Source organism: Monodon monoceros, unplaced genomic scaffold, assembly GCF_005190385.1.
Source record: "Monodon monoceros isolate NGI ecotype Baffin Bay Population unplaced genomic scaffold, NGI_Narwhal_1 Super_Scaffold_15, whole genome shotgun sequence".
NCBI classification, from domain to species: domain Eukaryota; kingdom Metazoa; phylum Chordata; class Mammalia; order Artiodactyla; family Monodontidae; genus Monodon; species Monodon monoceros.
In genome coordinates, this window is record NW_021703771.1 from 59478447 (window position 1) to 59499025 (window position 20579).

Consider the following 20579-nt stretch of genomic DNA (forward strand, 5'->3'; position numbering starts at 1 on the left):
AATGAACATATAGACATTAATATGAAATTTTAAAGGTTGAGCCTTTATACTGTTATGGGTACATTATTCTAATGGTATCTAGGTTCATTCATTAGAGGGAAGAAGCATCCTATATATTCAGATTTGTGTTCATATATGTGAAGCTTTTTTTCTGAAATAATTTTGTTCTTTGGCTAATTCAATAAAAGCTGCATGTTTCTTTTTATTATTTGATGTTTCTTTAGAAAAGCCTTGAGTTTCACAGTCTTGAGAATAACTGATCAGTATAGTCTGAGTCTTGAGTGTACCACAATGAAGTTTTATAAATGAAGCAAAAAATGTGGAACTGAGCCTTACTTAAGTATATTTCTGCTAAATAGAGTATAATTATTGTGAATCAATGAATCAGACTGAATTTCCTGTGCAGTACACTGTTGCTATTATGTAGCCCATAGTGTGAGAGAAAAGGCCTGTTCTCATTGAATTGATTTGAAAGTTTTAAACATTCTTTATGTTTTTAATAAATAAGTAGAAAATTAATGGTTCAGTGGTCCATGTGTTTTCAAATATACATAGCAAATTCACTTAAATTTGATTGCTGAAAATATTTAGAACATAACACCTCTAACCATATTCAGTGATTGTCAAAATTGATTCATAATATTCTTGAAAATGTACTCTCTGCATTATTGCTATGAAAACTATAATATACTCTCCGTACTCAGAGCTTACAGTCTAAATAGCATTTTAAATACATTAAATTCTATGTGTTTATGAAGCAATAGATCACAAGGGTACTTAATAGCATTTGGATATAGAAATATATCATGTTTCATAAAATAGTTAGCAACCTAAGCCTATTTGTCACTTTTACAATTCTAAAAGTTTAGCTCCAGAATTATTATGAACAACTTAGAAAAGACATAGTACTTTGAAGTATAACTATGATTGATTAGACTAAACTAATTCCAGCACTGCATTGTATACTACTTTAATCTTTTTGAAAAGTGAATGAACAGCAGATGGCCTAATAAAGACACTCTGTGTGCTTGCCCAGTATGGATTGGCTCTGAAGGGACTGCCTTAACACTTTAGGGTCCATATATTTGCAGTACATCTGTCTTAGTCAAGGCAGATGGTTAAAGGAAAGAGAAACTTCCAAACTTTTGGATGCATTCCAGTTTGGGACTGCATGTTTGGTTGAAATGTTAATAGGACCTGATTTTCACCTTTAAGTTCTTCTCAAAAAAGTACAATCTCTGATAGTTCAAAATATATTTATAAATATGATTGCTGCTGCTTCTTGCAGTTAGGTGTTTTTTTTTTTTAATGTTGCATTATCACCCATGCTTTCTGTGTATATTCCAATTATTATTAGAATTATTTGGACCCTTCATTTTTAACTGCTCATTGGATTGGCAAAATGAAAGGAAAGAGAAAACGATATCATTTTACAACTTGAAAATGAAGGTTGAAGCATCATATTTTTCTTAATTTTTATTATATTTCTAATAGAATAAATACACAGGAAGAGCAATATATTTGGAATTTAAACATAAAGTCTGCAAATTAAAAAATTTACCTTTAATCATGAAAGCTTAATTACCTATAGTCAAGGATATCTATCCATAGCATATTAATACGTAAGAGCATGCTACGGATTTAAGAAAATGGAGGAATGATGAAGGGGAATGATTTGTGAAAAAAGTTTGTGTCGTGCTCCTAGCACATACGTGAAACAGTTTAATTAGAAGAAAATGTTTAGGCATCTGTTTCTGTCGAGAAAATGAATGAATTTTCTGTTTAGAAAATGAATGAATTTTTTGAAACATATCTCTAACATAGTCATTTCTTGAAATAAGTTTTGCACACTCCAGTGAAATATATTTATAAAGCAACCTTTTTTTGCACTGGTTTTTGTGTCTTACAGTAATAACAAGTAGTGGCTATAGCCCCAGATCAGCGCATCAATATTCCCCACAGCTGTATCCTTCCAAGTAAGTGGTCAGTAGTCTTTCAGATTTGTTAGAATGATTTTCCAGCATTATCTTGATTAATCATGTTTATACAATATAACAACTTTAAATCAGGATATATTTATGTATATAAATGTTATAGATAGGCAGTTGAATTGATAGATACTTGGATAGATTCATTGGATAGATTAGACATTAGGTAAATACCCTTCACAAGTCTAGGAACACCCTCACTTATATCTAGACAATTGCTTTAATTCTGGATATTTATATACTTTGAGGAAAGCATCAAGCTCAAACCGGACTACACAGATTTTTTAATGAAAATTCAAAAATGCTGACTAGTTTAAAGAAAATCTAAAAAGATTACATTTTATTCAAACATCAACACTTCATAATTTGTTCCATCATTACAATATTTTTATTGGATTTCAAGTTCTAATAAACATTTTTGAAAAATATACACTATTGCTTTTATGACTAATATAGTCAACTTTCTGAGCACAGTGGTAGAAATTTCAAGTTTAACTACATTGGATGTATCTGAATTTGGTTACCATCAGCCAGATGTGTCAAGATTTTGGGTTCTTCCTGATCATGTACATTTAAAAGTTATTTTCCACAGCAGCTAGAGTGTTTATCCTTAAGTATAGGCTAGAGATTGGATATCCATTTTGGGAACATTCCATAAGATGTGGCATGATGAAGGGAATGGCATTCCATTTCTTTTCGGGAAGCTGCCTACTTTTTAATTTTTTTTTAAATTTTATTTATTTTTTAAGATTTTTAGTTCTCTGTAGAGAATTTTTGGTAGGGCCTTTAATGACTTTTGTAGTCATTACATAGCATTGGGTCATGCATGGTAACAGGAAATATGCTCATGAGTGTACTAATTAACTGGCCTGGGCTTTACTTTCCTCATCTACATATCAGTTGGAATACTATTTCGAATGTAAGCAATATAGACCTGGAAGAGACTTTAGGTGTGATATCTAAACCAAAGTTTTCTTTTCACAGGTGAGGTGTAGACTTAGCAAGTTTAAATTATTTGTCCAAGGTAACTAGACTGGTTTGTAGCAGAGCCTGGGCTCCTGACATTCAGACTCTTGTCCTTTTCCATATTGTTAAAATGATATTATGGATAAAGAAGAGGATTACTTCCGGGCTATTATCAGGTTTCACTGAATCTAAGCTGTCTGAATTAATATGCAGTCTTTGTTGCCACAGTAATGCTATTTTTCTGATATTTAGGCCCTATCCACACATTCTTTCTACACCAGCAGCTCAAACAATGTCTGCCTATGCAGGCCAGACTCAGTATTCGGGGATGCAGCAGCCAGCCGTCTACACAGCGTACTCACAGACAGGACAGCCCTATAGCCTGCCCACTTACGGTATTTCACATCTTCTCTCTTCTTCTTTGGTTATAAGCACGTAATCCTGCTGGCTAGTAGTTGTATAGTCTAATATATTGATATGTTACAACTTAGAAGTAAGATCACTTTACTAATGAAATGGGTTGCACATGCGTTTTCCAAACAGATCTGGGCGTGATGTTACCAGGCATCAAGACAGAGGGCGGACTCTCACAAACTCAGTCACCGTTACAGAGTGGGTGCCTCAGTTACAGCCCAGGGTTTTCTACCCCGCAGCCAGGCCAGACACCTTATTCTTACCAGATGCCAGGTAAGTACCACACAGGAAACATGTTATGTGAGAAAGAATTCTTTGAATGAGACTCCTTGGCTTCAGACTAGGAATATAAAGTCATGAGGACAGTTTTAAATCTTACCACTGCTCACACGACGTCATCAGAAAAGACAGTAACTAGGAAGAAACATGATGAAAAGAGTTCAGTATACATCAAGAAACATGACCCATATCAAAGTTAAATATTTAAGTTTAAGTTGCATGAAATTGGCAGGAAACTAAGTCCAAGCAAAGCAACCTCCAGGCCAGTCGCCACACCAGTCACATGTTTGGCATCTATTGAAGTGATTTCAAAGATTCATGACAAAACCCAGTATTTTCTTGTCAGGATTCCTTACATACGTAATGCTTTTTTGATTAAATTTAAAATTGAATTAGCACTTCTCTAAGTCCCATTTATTGTTGAACAATTGAAGATTTTTTTTGTTCATTTCTAAAATCTCTCCCCTGTTAATACTATATTTCTTGAAGAGGAATAATTAGATAATTTGTACCCCCACCTTAAAAATTTTTTCTCCATGTACAATCATTATTTAATTTTTCTTTTTGTTTTTGTCTCCAATTAAAAATTATTTTTGAACATTGTGTAGTAGTTGCAGAAAATATTTTAGTGACATACTAAAAACATTAAAAGGTTATTTCCTATCTGTCATTTTCTTCTATATGGTTAGTCATAGTCTGGGGGCTATATTAACATTATTTGAACTAACTGATATTGCCATTTTAGTTGATTGACTAAAGTGAAATAATTACTTAGACCTTTTTGGCTGAAACGACAGGTCTCTTTTTTCCTTATAACGTTGGTAGATACATCTATGCATACATGCCTCAACCACAATAAGCCACTGTGGGAAATGCCATAGAGACATATCCATTTATTCTCCAGAATACTTTCATATCAGATATTCCAGGCCATGTCAGTTTGTGTCGATTACCTAATACGATTGCTATTCAAGACACATTGATAAAACTAGTAATCAGCTGTCTCAGTAGTCTTTTATTTTATTCCTTAACAAGTACATTCCATGAGAACATTTTTTTTTTTTGGAATCTGTAAATTGATAGTTCACTTGTTTTTGCTCTAATTTTAAAAATAATTAAATAACTTTCAGACCTTGTCGTAAAATTTTAGAAGGTCGTCAAACCTTAGATGATTGCAGTATAAACAGTTCTGCCTTGGGTCTGAGCCCTAGCTCACAGCTTTTTTTGTTCTAAAGAAAGAGGAACAGAAAGATGGGGAGCTGGAAGCAGGAACTCTAAATGGATTCCATGTGTTTATTTCCTAAGCTAGCCCCAGCCAAATGTTTGAACTTGAGTAGTTTTTGTATGTATATGCAGTTGATATGACCACTGGAAAGTTCCAGTAGTTTCCTGGAAGTAGTCTCAGTATGGATAATATCTTATTCTTTGAGTACTTCTGTACGTGTAGGCATTGACCCTTGAAGGTTAGCCAAGTCCTTGGTAAGACTGTTCTCACAAGCTCCTGTTTACCTCTATAGACTTCTAAAGAAAAGACTTTACCTGTTGTCACAAGACACAGCTAAGGACATTTTCCTTAGAAATCTCTCAATTTTCAATCTCACTGCCTCAACAACAAAATTTAATATGTATTTCATTGAATTCTGTGAAATATTTTTAATATTTTTCAAGAAATATGTTTAAAATGCAATTTGTTCTTTACCTCTAGGTTCTAGCTTTGCACCGTCATCTACTATTTATGCAAATAATTCAGTTTCCAATTCAACGAATTTCAGTGGTTCACAACAGGTATAGTAGCTTTTTATGTTTATGCTTTTATATATATTTCAGATTTTTGAAGAATAGTATCAGGTTAGTAAGGTTTATGTATTTAAAATTAAGATGGCATTTCAGGGTAGTAAAAATGAGCTGTCTGGAATTCTTTGGATTTGTGTAATTCTGGATGTTTCAGTTTTCCTGATTGCTAAAGTTTTGCCCTTTAAACATTTAAGCCATGATTGTTTTAGTCATTTGACAGGAAATTACAGAATCTATTGCATATTTTCCTATTATTTTAAGCTATACTAAACATAATTTTATTTTTTCTTGATAAAACAGTTATTATGAAAATTCATAGGTTGAACTATAATCAATAATCAGATTATGATGTAGACTATAAAACGCTCTTGGTCCAAAACCAAATTATTTGTTCCTAAACAAAATGCCTCTCAAACTACTACTGGCTTTTATTTTTTAGTTCTATGATTTTTTTTTTGATAACTGTTAAATTCCTACTGCCCTGACAGCTGTAATTTTTTGCTTTTGTCACCCACTACACTTGCTCCTAGAATTCCTTAGTCCTCATAGTGATGTTTGCTTAATAATTTTGCGTTTTGAAACCTGTGATTGTTTTTAGAATCGTGTTAGAATTATGTGTGGAACAAGCGTGGATGTGCCTGAATGAGTGAGTTAGCATGGAACGACATGAATTTGTGATATATTCAGAAAGTTTTGTCCCTATTTCCTGCTTCTCAGTCATGTTCAGAGTAGCTGAGGTAGAAGGGTAGCTGATTTCATGGGTAAGCAATACACTAACATAATCACTGGACTTCTGTACATTCTAAAATATGTTACTGCATAAGTGTTTGCTCTTTGGATTTACTGAAGGAATTATATTAATTGCCTTCTCCTTTCAATTTTTATTAAGGTAACAAGAGGCAAAGAGGAAAATTTGATGATTAAACACTGGAATAATGATATTTTTGACAGGATTAAACTGTATAGTTTGGCATTAGTTTGAAAAATGGTTTCTTAAAACAGTAAACATCAAAGTCAGTATGCATATTTTATTATAAAAAATTGAGAATTTTTGATAATCCAGGTAGCTTAATTTCACTTGCTCACTTATTAATACACCAAACATTTATTGAGCACCTGTTAGCCATTAGATTTTTCGACTGTGCATTGGAGATTCGAAGTCGGTGTTCCCTGCTCTCTGGAAGGATACAATCCTCCTGAAGACACAGACATGAAAATAATATGGACAGGGAGTGGAATATTTGGAATATAATAATAGAAATATACACTAGGCAGAGTGGTAGCATAAGGGGAAGACTGCTTTGTTCTTTGTTGGGAGGATTAAAGAAATGATTAATAAGGAGAAGAAAATTTATTGACAAACAGTTTTATATCACAAAATACATCCAGTACTAGCAGTATATTTAATTCAGTGGCCTCAATATAATATGTAATCTGTATTTTGGACCATGGTCTGAAGACTGATTCTTTTAGCAAATACTCACTGAGTGCCTATTAGATATTAGGAACTGGTCTGTATCCTGGGGAGCTGAAGGTAGGAGCAGCGTGAATGGAACCTGTTTCTTGCTTTAGGGAACTTTCTGTCTACTGAGAAAAGCAGACAATAAACCAGTAAACACCTGAGTAAATATAGAATTGGAAAGCATGAAGGGAGAGAACAGGGTCCTATTAAAAATATTATGAGAAGGCTAATTTTGAGTAAGGGGGATTTTGTGGAAGGCTTCTCCATGGAAATGACATTTAGGCCAAGTCTTCCAAAAGTTAGGTGAAGACTGAGGGCAAGGGTGTTCAGGCATAGAAAGCAGCATGTATCACATCCCTGAGGGGTGAAAATCTTGGGGTGTCAGTGAACTCAAAGAAGGCTGGAGCTTAGTTTGCACCTGAGGGGCATGTGGGGAAACATCCATTTATGGAGGTAGGCTGCAGCCTGCTAATGTAGGGCCCTGTGGCTTATAATAAGGAACTTCAATTCTATTCCAAGCCCAAAGGGAAGCTATTAAAGAATTTTTTAGCAGGAGAATAACATCATGTAATTTATTTTTGAAAAATATTACTCTGGCTTCAGAGACTTTGGAAAAAGACAAAAATGGAAATGAGGAGAGCAGTTAGAAAACTGGTACATTGGCTACAGCAGGCAGTGAAGGTAGCTTGGACAAGGTGATGAGTGGAGATGAAGAGTAGGGGGAATCTTTGAGATATACTTGAGTGCAAAAGGACACTATAATCACTGGAAGCTGGTAGACTGGACCTTTCCAGTGAGTAACTTCATCTTCCTTTCCGGGCACTGGCAGCCCAGTGGAGAGCTTCCCACACAGATAGATGCTGGAGTCAGTCTCTCTGGCTTCCAGTTTGAGCCCTGAAACTTGCTGTCTGACTTTGGGCAAATCACTTTAAACATTCTGTGCCTTTATCCCTTTACTTCAGTGTAATATAGAGATAGTAATAATACTGCATAGGAGGTTGTGAGATTTCAATGAGTAAATCTACTAAAGGCCTTAGAGGAGTGCCTGACACAACGTAAGCACTGTGTTAATATTTGTGATCCATGTTTTACTCTGAGAAAAATACGTTACTAGGAATTTTGTCCAAATACTGCCAAGAGTTTTCTGTTTTTTTGTTTGTTTGTTTGTTTTGTTTTTGACTCTCAGGTAATAGTGGGGAACATCAGATCCTGAAATTAACAGACAAATAGAATTTTCATTTTCTGCCATACTGCTTCACCCTTTCTGATGATACATATATTTGCTTATACATATATTTACGAACGCAGAGAATTTCCTCTTTTGGAAACCACATCAACCATGGATCTTTGTTTCCCTTAGAAACGTGCATTAGGGAATCTTCATCCTGACCAAGGATTTGTCATCACTGATAACAATTTGGGCTAAAACATGTCAGATATATTAAACACCAACTATTGCAACAAATACGTATTCCTTATCTTAATATGTAAAAGGATTTTGAAGGATTATTTACATCATTTTAAGATTATTTTAAAATTTTTTAATAAAAAGCAGGTGAAAGGAATTGACCCAATGGCTTTCTTTTTTCTCTAACAAATGATGCAAACTAAATATATGAAAGCCTCACGAAAGACTTTAGGTCAAGGCCTCAGGTGGCATGTAGCCTGTGAGAAACTGGGTAAGAATATCTTTTATTCATTTTCTTTTCTCTACTGTTTACCTCCTGCCAAGAAAACAAAATTATCAAGAGTAGCCTAAAAAGGGAACAAAAATCACAATAATGCAGCCCAAGGTCTGTATGGAAGCGGGGAGAGGGGCACACCTCCTCCTTGCTGGTGATATTAGAAGATGAGAATGAATGCTGTGAATACGAACACCTCCTTCTCTCCTCTTCAAGTGCATAAGACCCGAGGATGTCCATCCTTGGAAATGTAATTCTGGGGGGAAAGTGATGCATATACAACCTTTAAACAGATTAAAATTTGTGTACTGGACCTGGTTTGCAAGACCCGCAAGGTATTTCATTACTATGTGCGTGTAGGAGATGCCCACAGAATGGTCTCTGCTTATTAGGATCACCTCAAAGCTGGGGACTCCAGAACCAGTGGAGCCAGATACTAATCTTTCCATCGCCATTGTGATTGCTTTTCTTTGGAGTATACTAGAGGGTAATCTGTCTTTCAAACACACACACATGTCAATTATTATTTCAGGATTATCCATCCTACACAGCCTTTGGCCAAAACCAGTATGCACAGTATTACTCTGCATCAACATATGGAGCATATATGACATCAAATAACACAGCTGATGGCACGTCCTCCTCGACCTCAACCTACCAGTTGCAGGAATCTCTCACAGGACTGACTAGCCAACCAGGTACAGATCTTCATCCAGGTGAAATACTTTTTATATGTTTTGCTGTATCTAATAATATGGAGAAAATGGGCATTTTAAAAACAAGGCTGAAAGCTTCCAGATAATTATGCTGATGTTCAATCTGTGCTAGTACCACTGATTTAGGTGAGGCTTTTCTGGCATTCCAGAAACCTTTCTTTTAGGTGTGGGATAGTTAGGAGATTTTAATATCAAATGACAGAATACATATGAATATGGAGATAAAAGGTAAGTGGACCTTTTACCAGACTAATTATTTCATGGAGATCTTGACAACATAGAAAAGTTGTAATATTATCTTCTTTGGGTAAAACTGATAATATTTCCTTTATGCTTGAGAAACTGTATAACTTTTTCACCTTACGAGTCATCAGTAGCCCCAGCCAGTGAACATTTCCCACATTCCTAGGATTTTTAGAATCAGTGGTAGGTAGTTTAATATCTTTGTCTGATCAACACATATTTAAAATCCATCATAGTCTTCATTGCCAGAAGCTTGTCTGTATTCTTATTAGAATTGTATTTGCTGACACATATTTAACGCAGCTGAAGAACTTAAAGTGAAAAGCAAGTTTAATAGAGATTCATTGTAACCCCAATCAAAATTCCAGCAGGATCTTTCGGAGAAATTATCAAGATGATTCTAAAATTACAAGGAAAGACAAAGGAACTAGAATAGCCAAATAATTTTGAAAAATAAGAACAAAGTTTGAGGACTCACATTGCCTGATTTCAAAATTTATAAGATATAATAATCAAGAATGTTTGGTATTGGAAAAAATATTAGATACATAGAGCAATGGAATAGAATAAAGAGTCCAGAAATATATATATTTCTGGATATATTTTGTATATGTTGTATATAATATATACAACATATACAATGATACAACATATACTAAAAGTTTGGTTTTTGACAAAGGTGCAAAGGCAATTAGAGAGAATGAATAGTTTTTCAGAAAATGGTGCCGGAACACTGACATCCATATGCAAAACAAAACAAAACAAAACATAAAACAGAATCTTGACTTGTAACTCATACCATATACAAAACATGTTAAAACTAAAACTTCTAGAAGAAAACATGGAGAAACTCTTTGTGGCCTTGGGTTACATAAAAATTTAATAGATATTACGCTAAAAACACAATCCATAAAAGAAAAGAAAAGCTAAATTAGACTTCATAAAACAAAGAACTTCTGCTCTTCAAAAGACACCATCACAAGAGTAGAAAGACACGCCACAGATTGGGAAAAAATACTTGCAAAACACATATCTGATAAAGCACTTGTATCCAGAATATATAAAGAACTATCAAAACTCAATAAGAAAATCAAAGTTAAGAAATTTTTTGTTTTTGTAAATACCATTTAGTATGTTCAAGAATATTTTTCTGACTTCCAGTTATTTGCAAGATCCAAACTCATCTCTGCTTCTTTTTTGTCCTGCTTTGGAAGGGCAAGAAAACAGGGACACATGGTCACAATACTGTAAATTCTTTCTAACTGGACCAGTGGTTCCAAGAAGACAAAAAGCCCATTAAACAATTATTCATTGAGTGCCTGTTAGGTACCAGGCGCTGCTGGTATTTCAGCAGTGAATATGCTCTCTGCATACATTTAACTTCATTTAGCTTCCATTTAACAAGCAAGCCAAGATCAAGCAAATAATTAAAATAGTATGAATGTTGAGAAAAGGAAAATGCTAGATAATGTGGGGAATATTAACGAGAAAACTAATTTGAACATGAAGAAGTGACAATGAAACATACTTTTGCGATACGCGGGCCCCTCACTGTTGTGGCCTCTCCTGTTGCGGAGCACAGGCTCCAGACGCGCAGGCTCAGCGGCCATGGCTCACGGGCCCAGCCGCTCTGCGGCACGTGGGATCCTCCCGGACCGGGGCACGAACCCACGTCCCCTACATTGGCAGGCGGACTCTCAACCACTGCGCCACCAGGGAAGCCCGACAATGAAACATACTTTAAGCGACAGAGAAAATGCAATTATATTCATGAAATGGCAACATTCTTTCTTTTTGGTTCACTGTTATATATGGGGTGAATAAACAACAAGGTCCTACTGTATAGCACAGGGAACTATATTCAATATCCTGTGATAAACCATAATGGAAGAGAATATTTAAAAAAAAGAATCTCAAAATATTGTCTCTAATCTAACTATGGACCGAAGGGAAAATTGTTAATAGGTGTACTAGACTTTGATGCCCCTACTACCAGTTTCTTTCCCCTTATCTTCTTTTTAGACCCTCCCTCCTGTAAACACATAGCCCCTTTGAACCTCTAGTCCTCATTCCCTCTTTTTAGTCGTTCCGCCTAACCTCCCCCTCTCTTAGCAGCCATATCTTATGTAGGGCCAGGATGAAGGGAAGGCAAGAGTTGCCTGGGGTGCAGAATGTAAGGGGGCGTTCATTCTCACAGCCCTTAAATTTTACACCCTTGGCACACTACCTGCCTTAACTTCCGCCCAGCCTAAATCCCATGTTCCAATTCTGTCCTGATCCTCTTTGAGTAAACACTTACATTTCATTAAGAATCTTATCTTAATTTAAAGAATGAGTGATTTCAGAATCCTTGCTTACAAGTGGTGGAAGCACTTTAGGTGGGGAGATATTTGATGTTCTCGTCACACTGCGAAAGGTGTTTCTCACTGGTGAATGCACGGGGAAAACAAAGTAGAATGTGTTCAGAAGCCAAACCACAGACTAAATATTTGATCATCGAGATATCAGAGACCGAGTGACAGGGCTGGCAAAGTGTTTTGGAATTTACTAGAATTGAGCTACCAGGAATGAAAACCATTCAGATACCCCAAAATGGTTTATGCTGCCTAGAACTTTGGGTGGAAGGTTGGTTTTAATCTAATTTCAGTATGACCACAAGAGTTTCTATGCACGAAAGACTCAGATGGGTACTCTCTATTAGCTAAAGAATAATAACTTTCAGAATAGCTATTTTATTTACATTAAAAATACTAAACGCAGACATGTAGATATTCTGAGTATGTGACTTTGAATGTAACACATTCATATGTGACATTCTCATATGCAGTATCAGAATGCTGCAATTTCTTCAGCTTTGCACTGGGTGCTAATACCAACGAATACAGTTTGACATAATTGTCAGATCTTACGAGACTTTCCATTGAATTTAAAGAAGAAATTATTTCTACTTGTACCCATATTATTCTCTCAACCAAAATCATAACAATACACGTGTCTAGATCTTTAAGGAACTCTGTGACCTCAGACCTTCAGTCAAGATAGTTTTAAGTTTGATTTTGCCTTTGCAGGTCTGGCATGCATCCAAAAAGTAAACAAGTTCATAACTATGGGATTTTTCTTTATTATTGATGAAATTTGAGGTATTTTGTTTAAGGGTATAAAGAGTATTTTCCACTGACTGGCTCTGCGTTTGGACTTAAAGCAGAGACCTAACAGTTAAATCCACAGTTTGTCATAAATCATTCACTGTTGACTTCTCCCGTGTTTAAAATGGAAACATACTTTATGTTCTATAAGAGACAGCTGGTTGCTCTGATTTAGCGATAAACCTAATGAAATAAAGTTGATTCTAAATATCCAAAACTTAGAAGGTGCAGTTATTCATTACGGTACTGATTAAAAGATAATTATTCAGTCATGTATAGTGTTAGCCCAGGAAAAAGCCTAGGGCAATGGGTAATGACTGATGTTATTTGGAAATTACAAATAGCATTCAGTCATTTATTTTACCTTATTAGGTAATTTGACAATGTATTTAAAGAAACATCACCATGCTGATTAACAACAGATATTTTAGTTCATTATCTTTGAAAAGATCTTTCTTTGCCTTTAACATAAAGGTTATCTTAGGTATATTATATTTTTGATTCGCCTTCCGAGTGTTTGATGACTGATAGCACATTAAGCTTAGTGATATTTTTATAGCTCCTTTTTAAAATTTTAAACATCTTTAAAATTAAATATAACTAGCAATTTGTAACAACATTCTGTAGTCTGAGACCTTGGCAAACATCTCAGATACATTAGCTAATTAAACTTTACAAGTGTTGCAGAAAAGTAAAGGATATGGTAAGATCACTCTTTGAAAAGAAGCCAGTTTCTTAGGCAGAACTCAGTAGACTTTCTAGGCCTCATGGCATTTCACATGAGGACAGGAAGGAAAGCAAAGTACTAATTCATTTCATTGAAGGAACAAGAGGACTTAAACGGAAAGGACTGACCACAGTTAACTTCTCTGCCAATTTGCATTTTCCCTACCTGCAGCATTACTGTACCCTAGTGCAATTACCTGAGTGAAATTGACAGAGGCACTGGAATTAACAGCTTTCTCCTTTTAAAAACAAATGTCAACAAATGTTTAATGACCAGTTGAGCTCAAGTTCCTGATTTTGCCCTTTATCAGAAGAAAGGCTAGAACCTTCACAAGATATGGAGGTCAGTTCATTTCCATCTGGGTGGTGGCTGTAGGAGCCCAAATACAGCACATGGCCTCTTAAGGACCTGCTCTTTTACTCTGATGCTCTTCAGATGAATTCCTTGGCCCTCACTCTCACAGAAATTGTGTAAAGTCTGTGTAACTCTTTTGATTAGTAGAAACAGATATACATTTGACCTTTTTGTAACCTGGACAGACTGGTGCTATTTGGGAGAGGAAGTATTACCTAGTGGTTAAAGCGGGAGTTCTGGAACCATATCAACATTTCACATACAGGCTATTTCATCTTGGTTAGTTAATTGAGTCCCCCATGTCTCCAGTTCTCCCATTATTAAAAGAGGCTAATAAAGGAACAAATTCACTGGGTAGAAGTGAAGTTTAAGTCATATATATGTGTGTGTGTGTGTGTGTGTGTGTGTGTGTGTGTAAAGAACGTTTCACAGTAAAGAGTTCTGACAAATCATTAAGAAAAAGATAACCCAATTTTTTAAAATTAGTCAAAGATTTAAACAGTTACTTCATAAAAAGTAGATACCAAGTGAGTAAGAAACAAAGTATTCTACATCATTACTCATCAAGAAAATGCTAATTAAAACTACAATAAGATACTACCAACCCCTACAATCGCTAATATAAAAAAGACTAGCAATACCAAGTATTGGTGAGGATGTAGAGCAACTAGAACTCTCATTGCTAGTAAGAGAGTGAATTAATACAACAGCTTTGGAAAAGAGTGCTCAGTGTCTACTGAAGGTAAACATATGCCTTCCATTTGACCCAGCACTCCCTCTGCCAGGTGTATACATATAGGCATATGCCTAGTATATACATATAGGGATATGCTAGGAAGGGGAGCTTATGCCCACAGATATAAACAAGAATGTTTATAACAGCTTTATTCATAGTTGCCTAAAACTACAAATAACCCAAATGTTCATCAACAGAATGTATAAAGCATAGTATACATATGTCATGAAGTTCCAGCCATATCAAGGAAAAAACAAACAACTGCTCCAGGCTACAATGTGGGTGGATCTCAGACATAATGAGCAGTGACTCTAGCCAAACACATATTCCAATAAGCTTGTTGAGACCCAGACACTTCCTATGACCAGTCTTTTCCCTTCCTCCTTCTACTCTTTTCACTCCCTCGTTGTGATAGCTGCTGACTTCCAGTTCATTCGAGTAGCTGAGATGTTCCTGCCAAACCCCGTCTTTATGGATCCAGTCAACAGTCAACCACCCGTTAGTGAGCACAGTAACTTTGGGATTTTGCAAGATTTTGTCTATTCACCTCTTGCACTGTGGCAAGAACAAAGCTGCCTGATGAGAGTTAACTCCTGAAAATTGATCTATCATGGATAGAAAGATAGGTCTTAGGGAATGTCGACCAAAACAATCTTATAAGCTTAATAAATGTGTGTTAATTTGAATCAATATTTTATCTGAAAAAGAACATTTGATTGGCAGGACATAGTAACCTTAGAAAAATTCTGTTTTATAAAAATAATTGAAAATAGCAAACATTTTGTGTGATATTTTTAAAAAGTAGATGTGTGTTTAAATACCCAAATCCCCATCTAACGCCTATACACGTAAGCTGAAACCTGATTTACTATGACATAGGGCTATATTCAGCATCGTAACTAAAGATCCTTTTATTATGCTTTCTACTCTCATGCATTCGATAGCAGAAACCCATGCAATGAACTGTGCTAGCAATGTTTTAAGAGCAAATAATATTTGGAACACAGACATTTTTTTTGATGCTGTCCTGACATGCACAGATGTTTCCCAAAGAAAACATTTGACCGTTAGAAATTATTAGAGGTTAGCTATGTAAACACTGTTTACCTAAAACATCTCAGAAAAAATGTTACCTAAGTGTGATCTAGTTTGTTCAGATGTGTTTATTTAGATTAATAACTGCTTGGCTGTCCTCATAATTATTTTACTTTAATTTTTATGATAAAGCGTGAGAGTCATAACATCTTTACTTTTAAAAATTGTGTAACTTTAATATAGTTTGCCGTTGGACTCTCCTAGACATTTTAACATTATGCATATGATTTCAATTAAACATAAATCAGATTTATCTCAGTAATACGAAAAGATAGCTGCTATTAACCAGGCTTTAGTATACAAAGAAACTGAGATTCAGAGAGACTGAGTAAAATGCTTGAAGTCATATAGTAAGTCCAACTCTTGTTACTTGTGAAGTTTTACTGCACCTCACTGTCGCCTTGGTGGATTTATCTTAACACCCTCTCCTACAGACTTGCCACTGCTCTGTACTCTCCACCTCATAAGATCCTGCATCACTAGCTTTAGACGTGTCGGACTTTTGGGTATCTGTGGGACATGCAGAACCCAATTAAACATAAAGTCTGAAACTTAAGATTTGACTTGGTATGATGTATGGGTCATCACGTAGAAAGTGACTGACCTATGAGAGGGTTAGATTGCCCACATGGTGTGGAGTGGGGAAAATGTTCAAAGGAGACAAATGTGCCGTCCAGTACTGTAGCCGCTGACTTCAGTCTGTACTAGCCCCATTACAAGGGCTTAATAGGCACGTGTGGCTAGTACAGATTGAAATCAGCTCTAAGTGTCATATACACACAGGATTTTGAAGACTTAGCATGAAAACGAGATTATGTAAAACATGTCATTTTTATATTTATTATATGCTGAAATGATAATGTTTTGGATATATTAGAGCAATTAGCATATAGGAATGAAATTAATTTTACGTGTTTCTTTTTACCTTTTTTAATGCAGCTTCTAGAACATTTAAAATTATATGTATGCGTGGTTACATTCGTGGCTCACTTCGTATTTCTGTTGGACAGCACTGGTACACGCTGTTCTTTTAAGACGGGTCCTTTAAAAAGAAAACGTAGCAAACAGATAGCTTGCAGATAGAAATGCAAGGTCAAAGGGAAGGACTTTTCAACTTGTCTGTGTGCCCCCCGCCCCCAGAAATGGGAGAGGTTGAAGGGAAGGTAAGAGAGAGTTTGAGAAGTGGAGCATGATTATTCTCTAATAGGTGAGGCACGGAAGTCATATTTGCAGGGGGAGGGATGGGATCTCATCCTCAGACATAAGGAGGTGACAACAGATCTAAATTTAGATAAATACATAGGTGGGGATAGAGATGGGAAGTTGAGGGCATCTGGGGTACAAAACGTCTTCAGGTTTAATAGATCACATAGATCGAAGCTAGGAGAAAGCTGTGTGACCTGCAAAATTTTGACTGAATTCGAATTTTGTATATTTGTGATTATAAATCTTTCTTGTCATAAGGAATTTTCTGTTGTAGGATTTGTTAAAATCATTAATCATGAAGACTCATACCTGATCTAAAAATGAAGTGCTGTCCTTGACAGTATTCATGTTATTTACAGGAGAGTTTGATACTGTGCAGAGCCCCTCCACACCCATCAAAGATCTTGATGAGAGAACGTGCAGGAGTTCTGGGTCAAAGTCCCGAGGAAGAGGCCGGAAAAGTAATCCTTCCCCGCCTCCGGACAGTGACCTGGAGGTATGCTGACTTCTCCTTAAAAGGTGTAATGTGATGTTTCATTTTACTGAATGATATATTCTATACCGTACAGTTCTGTAAAGTTTCAGACTTAAAAGAAAAAGATATATCATGAAATGAGTGGACCTACTATGAAGTAGGCATTTCACAGCTCTGAAATTGGAGATTTCGTCCATTATAATGGCAAAACTAAAAACAATAACAACTTAAAAATCATAATGCTCTATAAATTCTAGGCCTGAGATAGTTGCATCTTTTGATCCAAAAGACACAAACAGAAGGCACAAGCAGAAATTTGAAAAATAAAGCCATTGTTTGTGGTGTATTTATCTGAGAAGCACTCTTTCTGGGAGTACTAGGGTCATGAAAGATGTTTACATGAGTCAATAAATATTAAAAGGTAAACTTAATCTGTATGGAGAAAAAAAGGTGTCATCAGAAAATAAGAAAAATTCCAATCATTTGATACATATGTTAAAATTTTTATACCTGTAAAAATTTCTGTGTGTCATTGTTTCCAGTTGGGACAGATCTTTTGAGATATCTCCATACTAAGCAGGTTGTTTTTATTATGAAACATCAGAAGAAACTATTCTTAACCGTAATGTGTTACTTCTTACACAGCTGCATATTTTAACTGTGAAAAAAAGTTAAATCTCCAGATTTAGTAAAGTCAAATAATAGCCCTTGTTATCTCTTCATAAGAGATCATTTCCTTGATGCGAACAACAGTAGTAGATTCAAATGCCTTCAAGAACCCAGCAGGTGATATGAATGAGTGAACTGGGCTAGGGGGCCAACAGACTGGGAAGAGTGGGGAGCACTGGCCCAGTCTAAAGGGACCCCTGCATCATTGCCACATGGACTGTCAGCCACCATTGCCACAAACTGGAAGTTTGTCTACTGCAGTCAAAACCCTGAACTTTGTGTGAAATCTTCTAATTTCAATAATTTGAAACCGTTCAAAACACTGTGCAGGCCAAACAACCCATCTTATGACTTAATCTGACCCAAGGGTCCACACGTTACAATTTCTATTTAGGGATTGTTCATTGATTCTTTAAAATATTTTTTAAAATATAATTCTTTGCATGGATTACAAAACTTCATGAATTCATGAGACATAAAATTTTATAAGAGCACACTTCTATGATAAAGTCCAAACGTGTCTTTTGGGTATTAACTGCAAGTACATATTTGAATGAATTCATTCAGATTAGGACATCACATTTTTAAGCCTTATTATTTTTGTCACTCTTGTTCCTCAGGTTTTACAGGGGTTAGATTTGACAAATTTGGAGGAAAAATTAATGGAGTAGCATAGATTTCCATATAATAGTATTAAGATTATATCCAAAAATAAAGTGAGAGGTCTTCTACTTGTAAAGAGATTTCTGTTTCCTTAGAACTTGATAATTCTTCGATATTTATCTTTTTTCTCCAGCGTGTGTTTGTGTGGGACTTGGATGAAACCATCATTGTTTTCCACTCACTGCTCACGGGATCTTATGCCCAGAAGTATGGCAAGGTAAGAAATCAAGAAATTTTACCCCAAGACACCTTGTTAGAATTTTATTTTAAATAAAATGAAAAGCCATTTAAAAATACCTTGTAGTGTTTTTATTGCAGCCTGTCAAGTCTGCTCTTAATTATTTATTTCCAGTGGCTCATTGTTCTTTAATGTGAACTGGCAAATTTTACAGAACTTAATTAGAAATCATATTCTTTTTCCTTTCTTCATAATAACTTTGAATTTTCTACATGAAAAACCAAGCTTATTACCCTCACATAATTATTTTAGAAAATGTTTTTGTAAATTGAAATGGACTTTAAACATTATAATACATATATTGTTGTCTAATAAGGGAACCTTAAGAAATTGTTTGGATTAATTTGTTGCACCAAATGTTGCTATAGAATGCCATTTGAAATAAGGAAGTAATCTTTTGTCTGACAGATCCTTTGCATTTATAAGTATAAGTATTTTTTGGTAACTTTGAGGAAGCATATTATAGAGACTGGGACTAATACCCCGTCACACATACAAATCCAGAGGCAGATGTTCTCATTACTTTCCTTTGTCTCTTGCCATTATTTTCATAGTCAGTTTGTTTCTTGTAACAGTGTTGTTATACACGTGTGTGAGTCTGTTTCAAAGAGTGATGCACCTGCAACAGGTTTTTCAGCTAGAAACACAGTTGTAGAGGCCATTTGAGTCTTTGATTCTGTAGGACTCACAGTCTAACCAGAGTCAATTCACAACATGTTGGCCTGCCTTCAATTACTGTATTCAAAGTTGTATCTAACTTTGGTTCCTTTTCATGTGACACTTACAGAAGTGTCTCCCTTCATCTTTATAGTGTCACATTATTTCATAGGGTCTCATGTTAGCTCAACATGCAGTTTTTAACATCTTCTAGACTAGTTGTGATGAATTAATTGCACTCAAGCATTTCCTCCTAAATTGCGCTCTTGGTGAATTTGCATTGCATTTGATTCTTAGTATAAGTAATGAAAGTTGCTAAACATATGAAAGGTAACAATTTTATTTAGTGACCATTCAGAAAAAGGAGTCTTAGCTCCTTTATCACAATCATCGTCATCTAAAACAGTGATCTCCAAAGCAGGATGTATGCATATGTGCCAGATATACACAAGGTGCTTCACTGAGATAAGGAGAGAAAATAACACATTTATACCCTGCAATTTCTATTCTTATCTGTTTCAATACATGTAAATGATTATAACTTAAAGAATATGTATGTAATTTATAAATAAATTAACTATACATAAATTGGTGGCACACACTCAAAATTCTATTACTGATAGAGCATACAGTCTAAAAAGTTTCCAGATAATAATCTAAAGCATTTTCTTCTGAAATAATTTTGGCTTATGTGGAATACACAGTAATCCTATTGAACTGATTACAGGATTTTTGTGCAACTTTTCATATTAGATAAATGTTTAAAATAAACAGCCTAACTTGAACACACAAATCCAAATAAAAGTTCCCTTCAAAATAGTCACCATTGGAGGCTATACCTAAGTATCCATGTTGCTTCCATTATGCCAGATCAGTGGTGGGACTCATCTTTCGGAATTACCTTTAGATTTTTAAAATATTTCCTGACTTCAAATCTTCATCCTTTTGTGGTAATTGTGATATTTAGAAGTAAAAGGATGATTTGAACCCGAGACGATAAATAAAGAGCATGGTCAAAATGTCACTATATATATATATATATATATATATATATATATATATATATATA

The 20579-nt window shown here is 35.2% G+C and overlaps 1 protein-coding gene across 3 annotated transcripts in view; it reads left to right on the top strand.

Moving 5' to 3' along the window:
* Nucleotides 1-20579, top strand: part of EYA4 (EYA transcriptional coactivator and phosphatase 4) — a 258455-nt gene that overhangs the window by 198704 nt on the left and 39172 nt on the right. For 2 of the 3 annotated variants that reach the window (XM_029223838.1, XM_029223836.1), the window contains 7 exons: nucleotides 1910-1976; nucleotides 3207-3349; nucleotides 3498-3641; nucleotides 5353-5432; nucleotides 9118-9301; nucleotides 17168-17304; nucleotides 18749-18832. In XM_029223838.1, coding sequence (XP_029079671.1) covers nucleotides 1910-1976; nucleotides 3207-3349; nucleotides 3498-3641; nucleotides 5353-5432; nucleotides 9118-9301; nucleotides 17168-17304; nucleotides 18749-18832 — 839 coding nt within the window. Of the gene's footprint in view, nucleotides 1-1909; nucleotides 1977-3206; nucleotides 3350-3497; nucleotides 3642-5352; nucleotides 5433-9117; nucleotides 9302-17167; nucleotides 17305-18748; nucleotides 18833-20579 lie in introns of those variants that run through there. The other variant, XM_029223839.1, reaches the window with a different exon arrangement.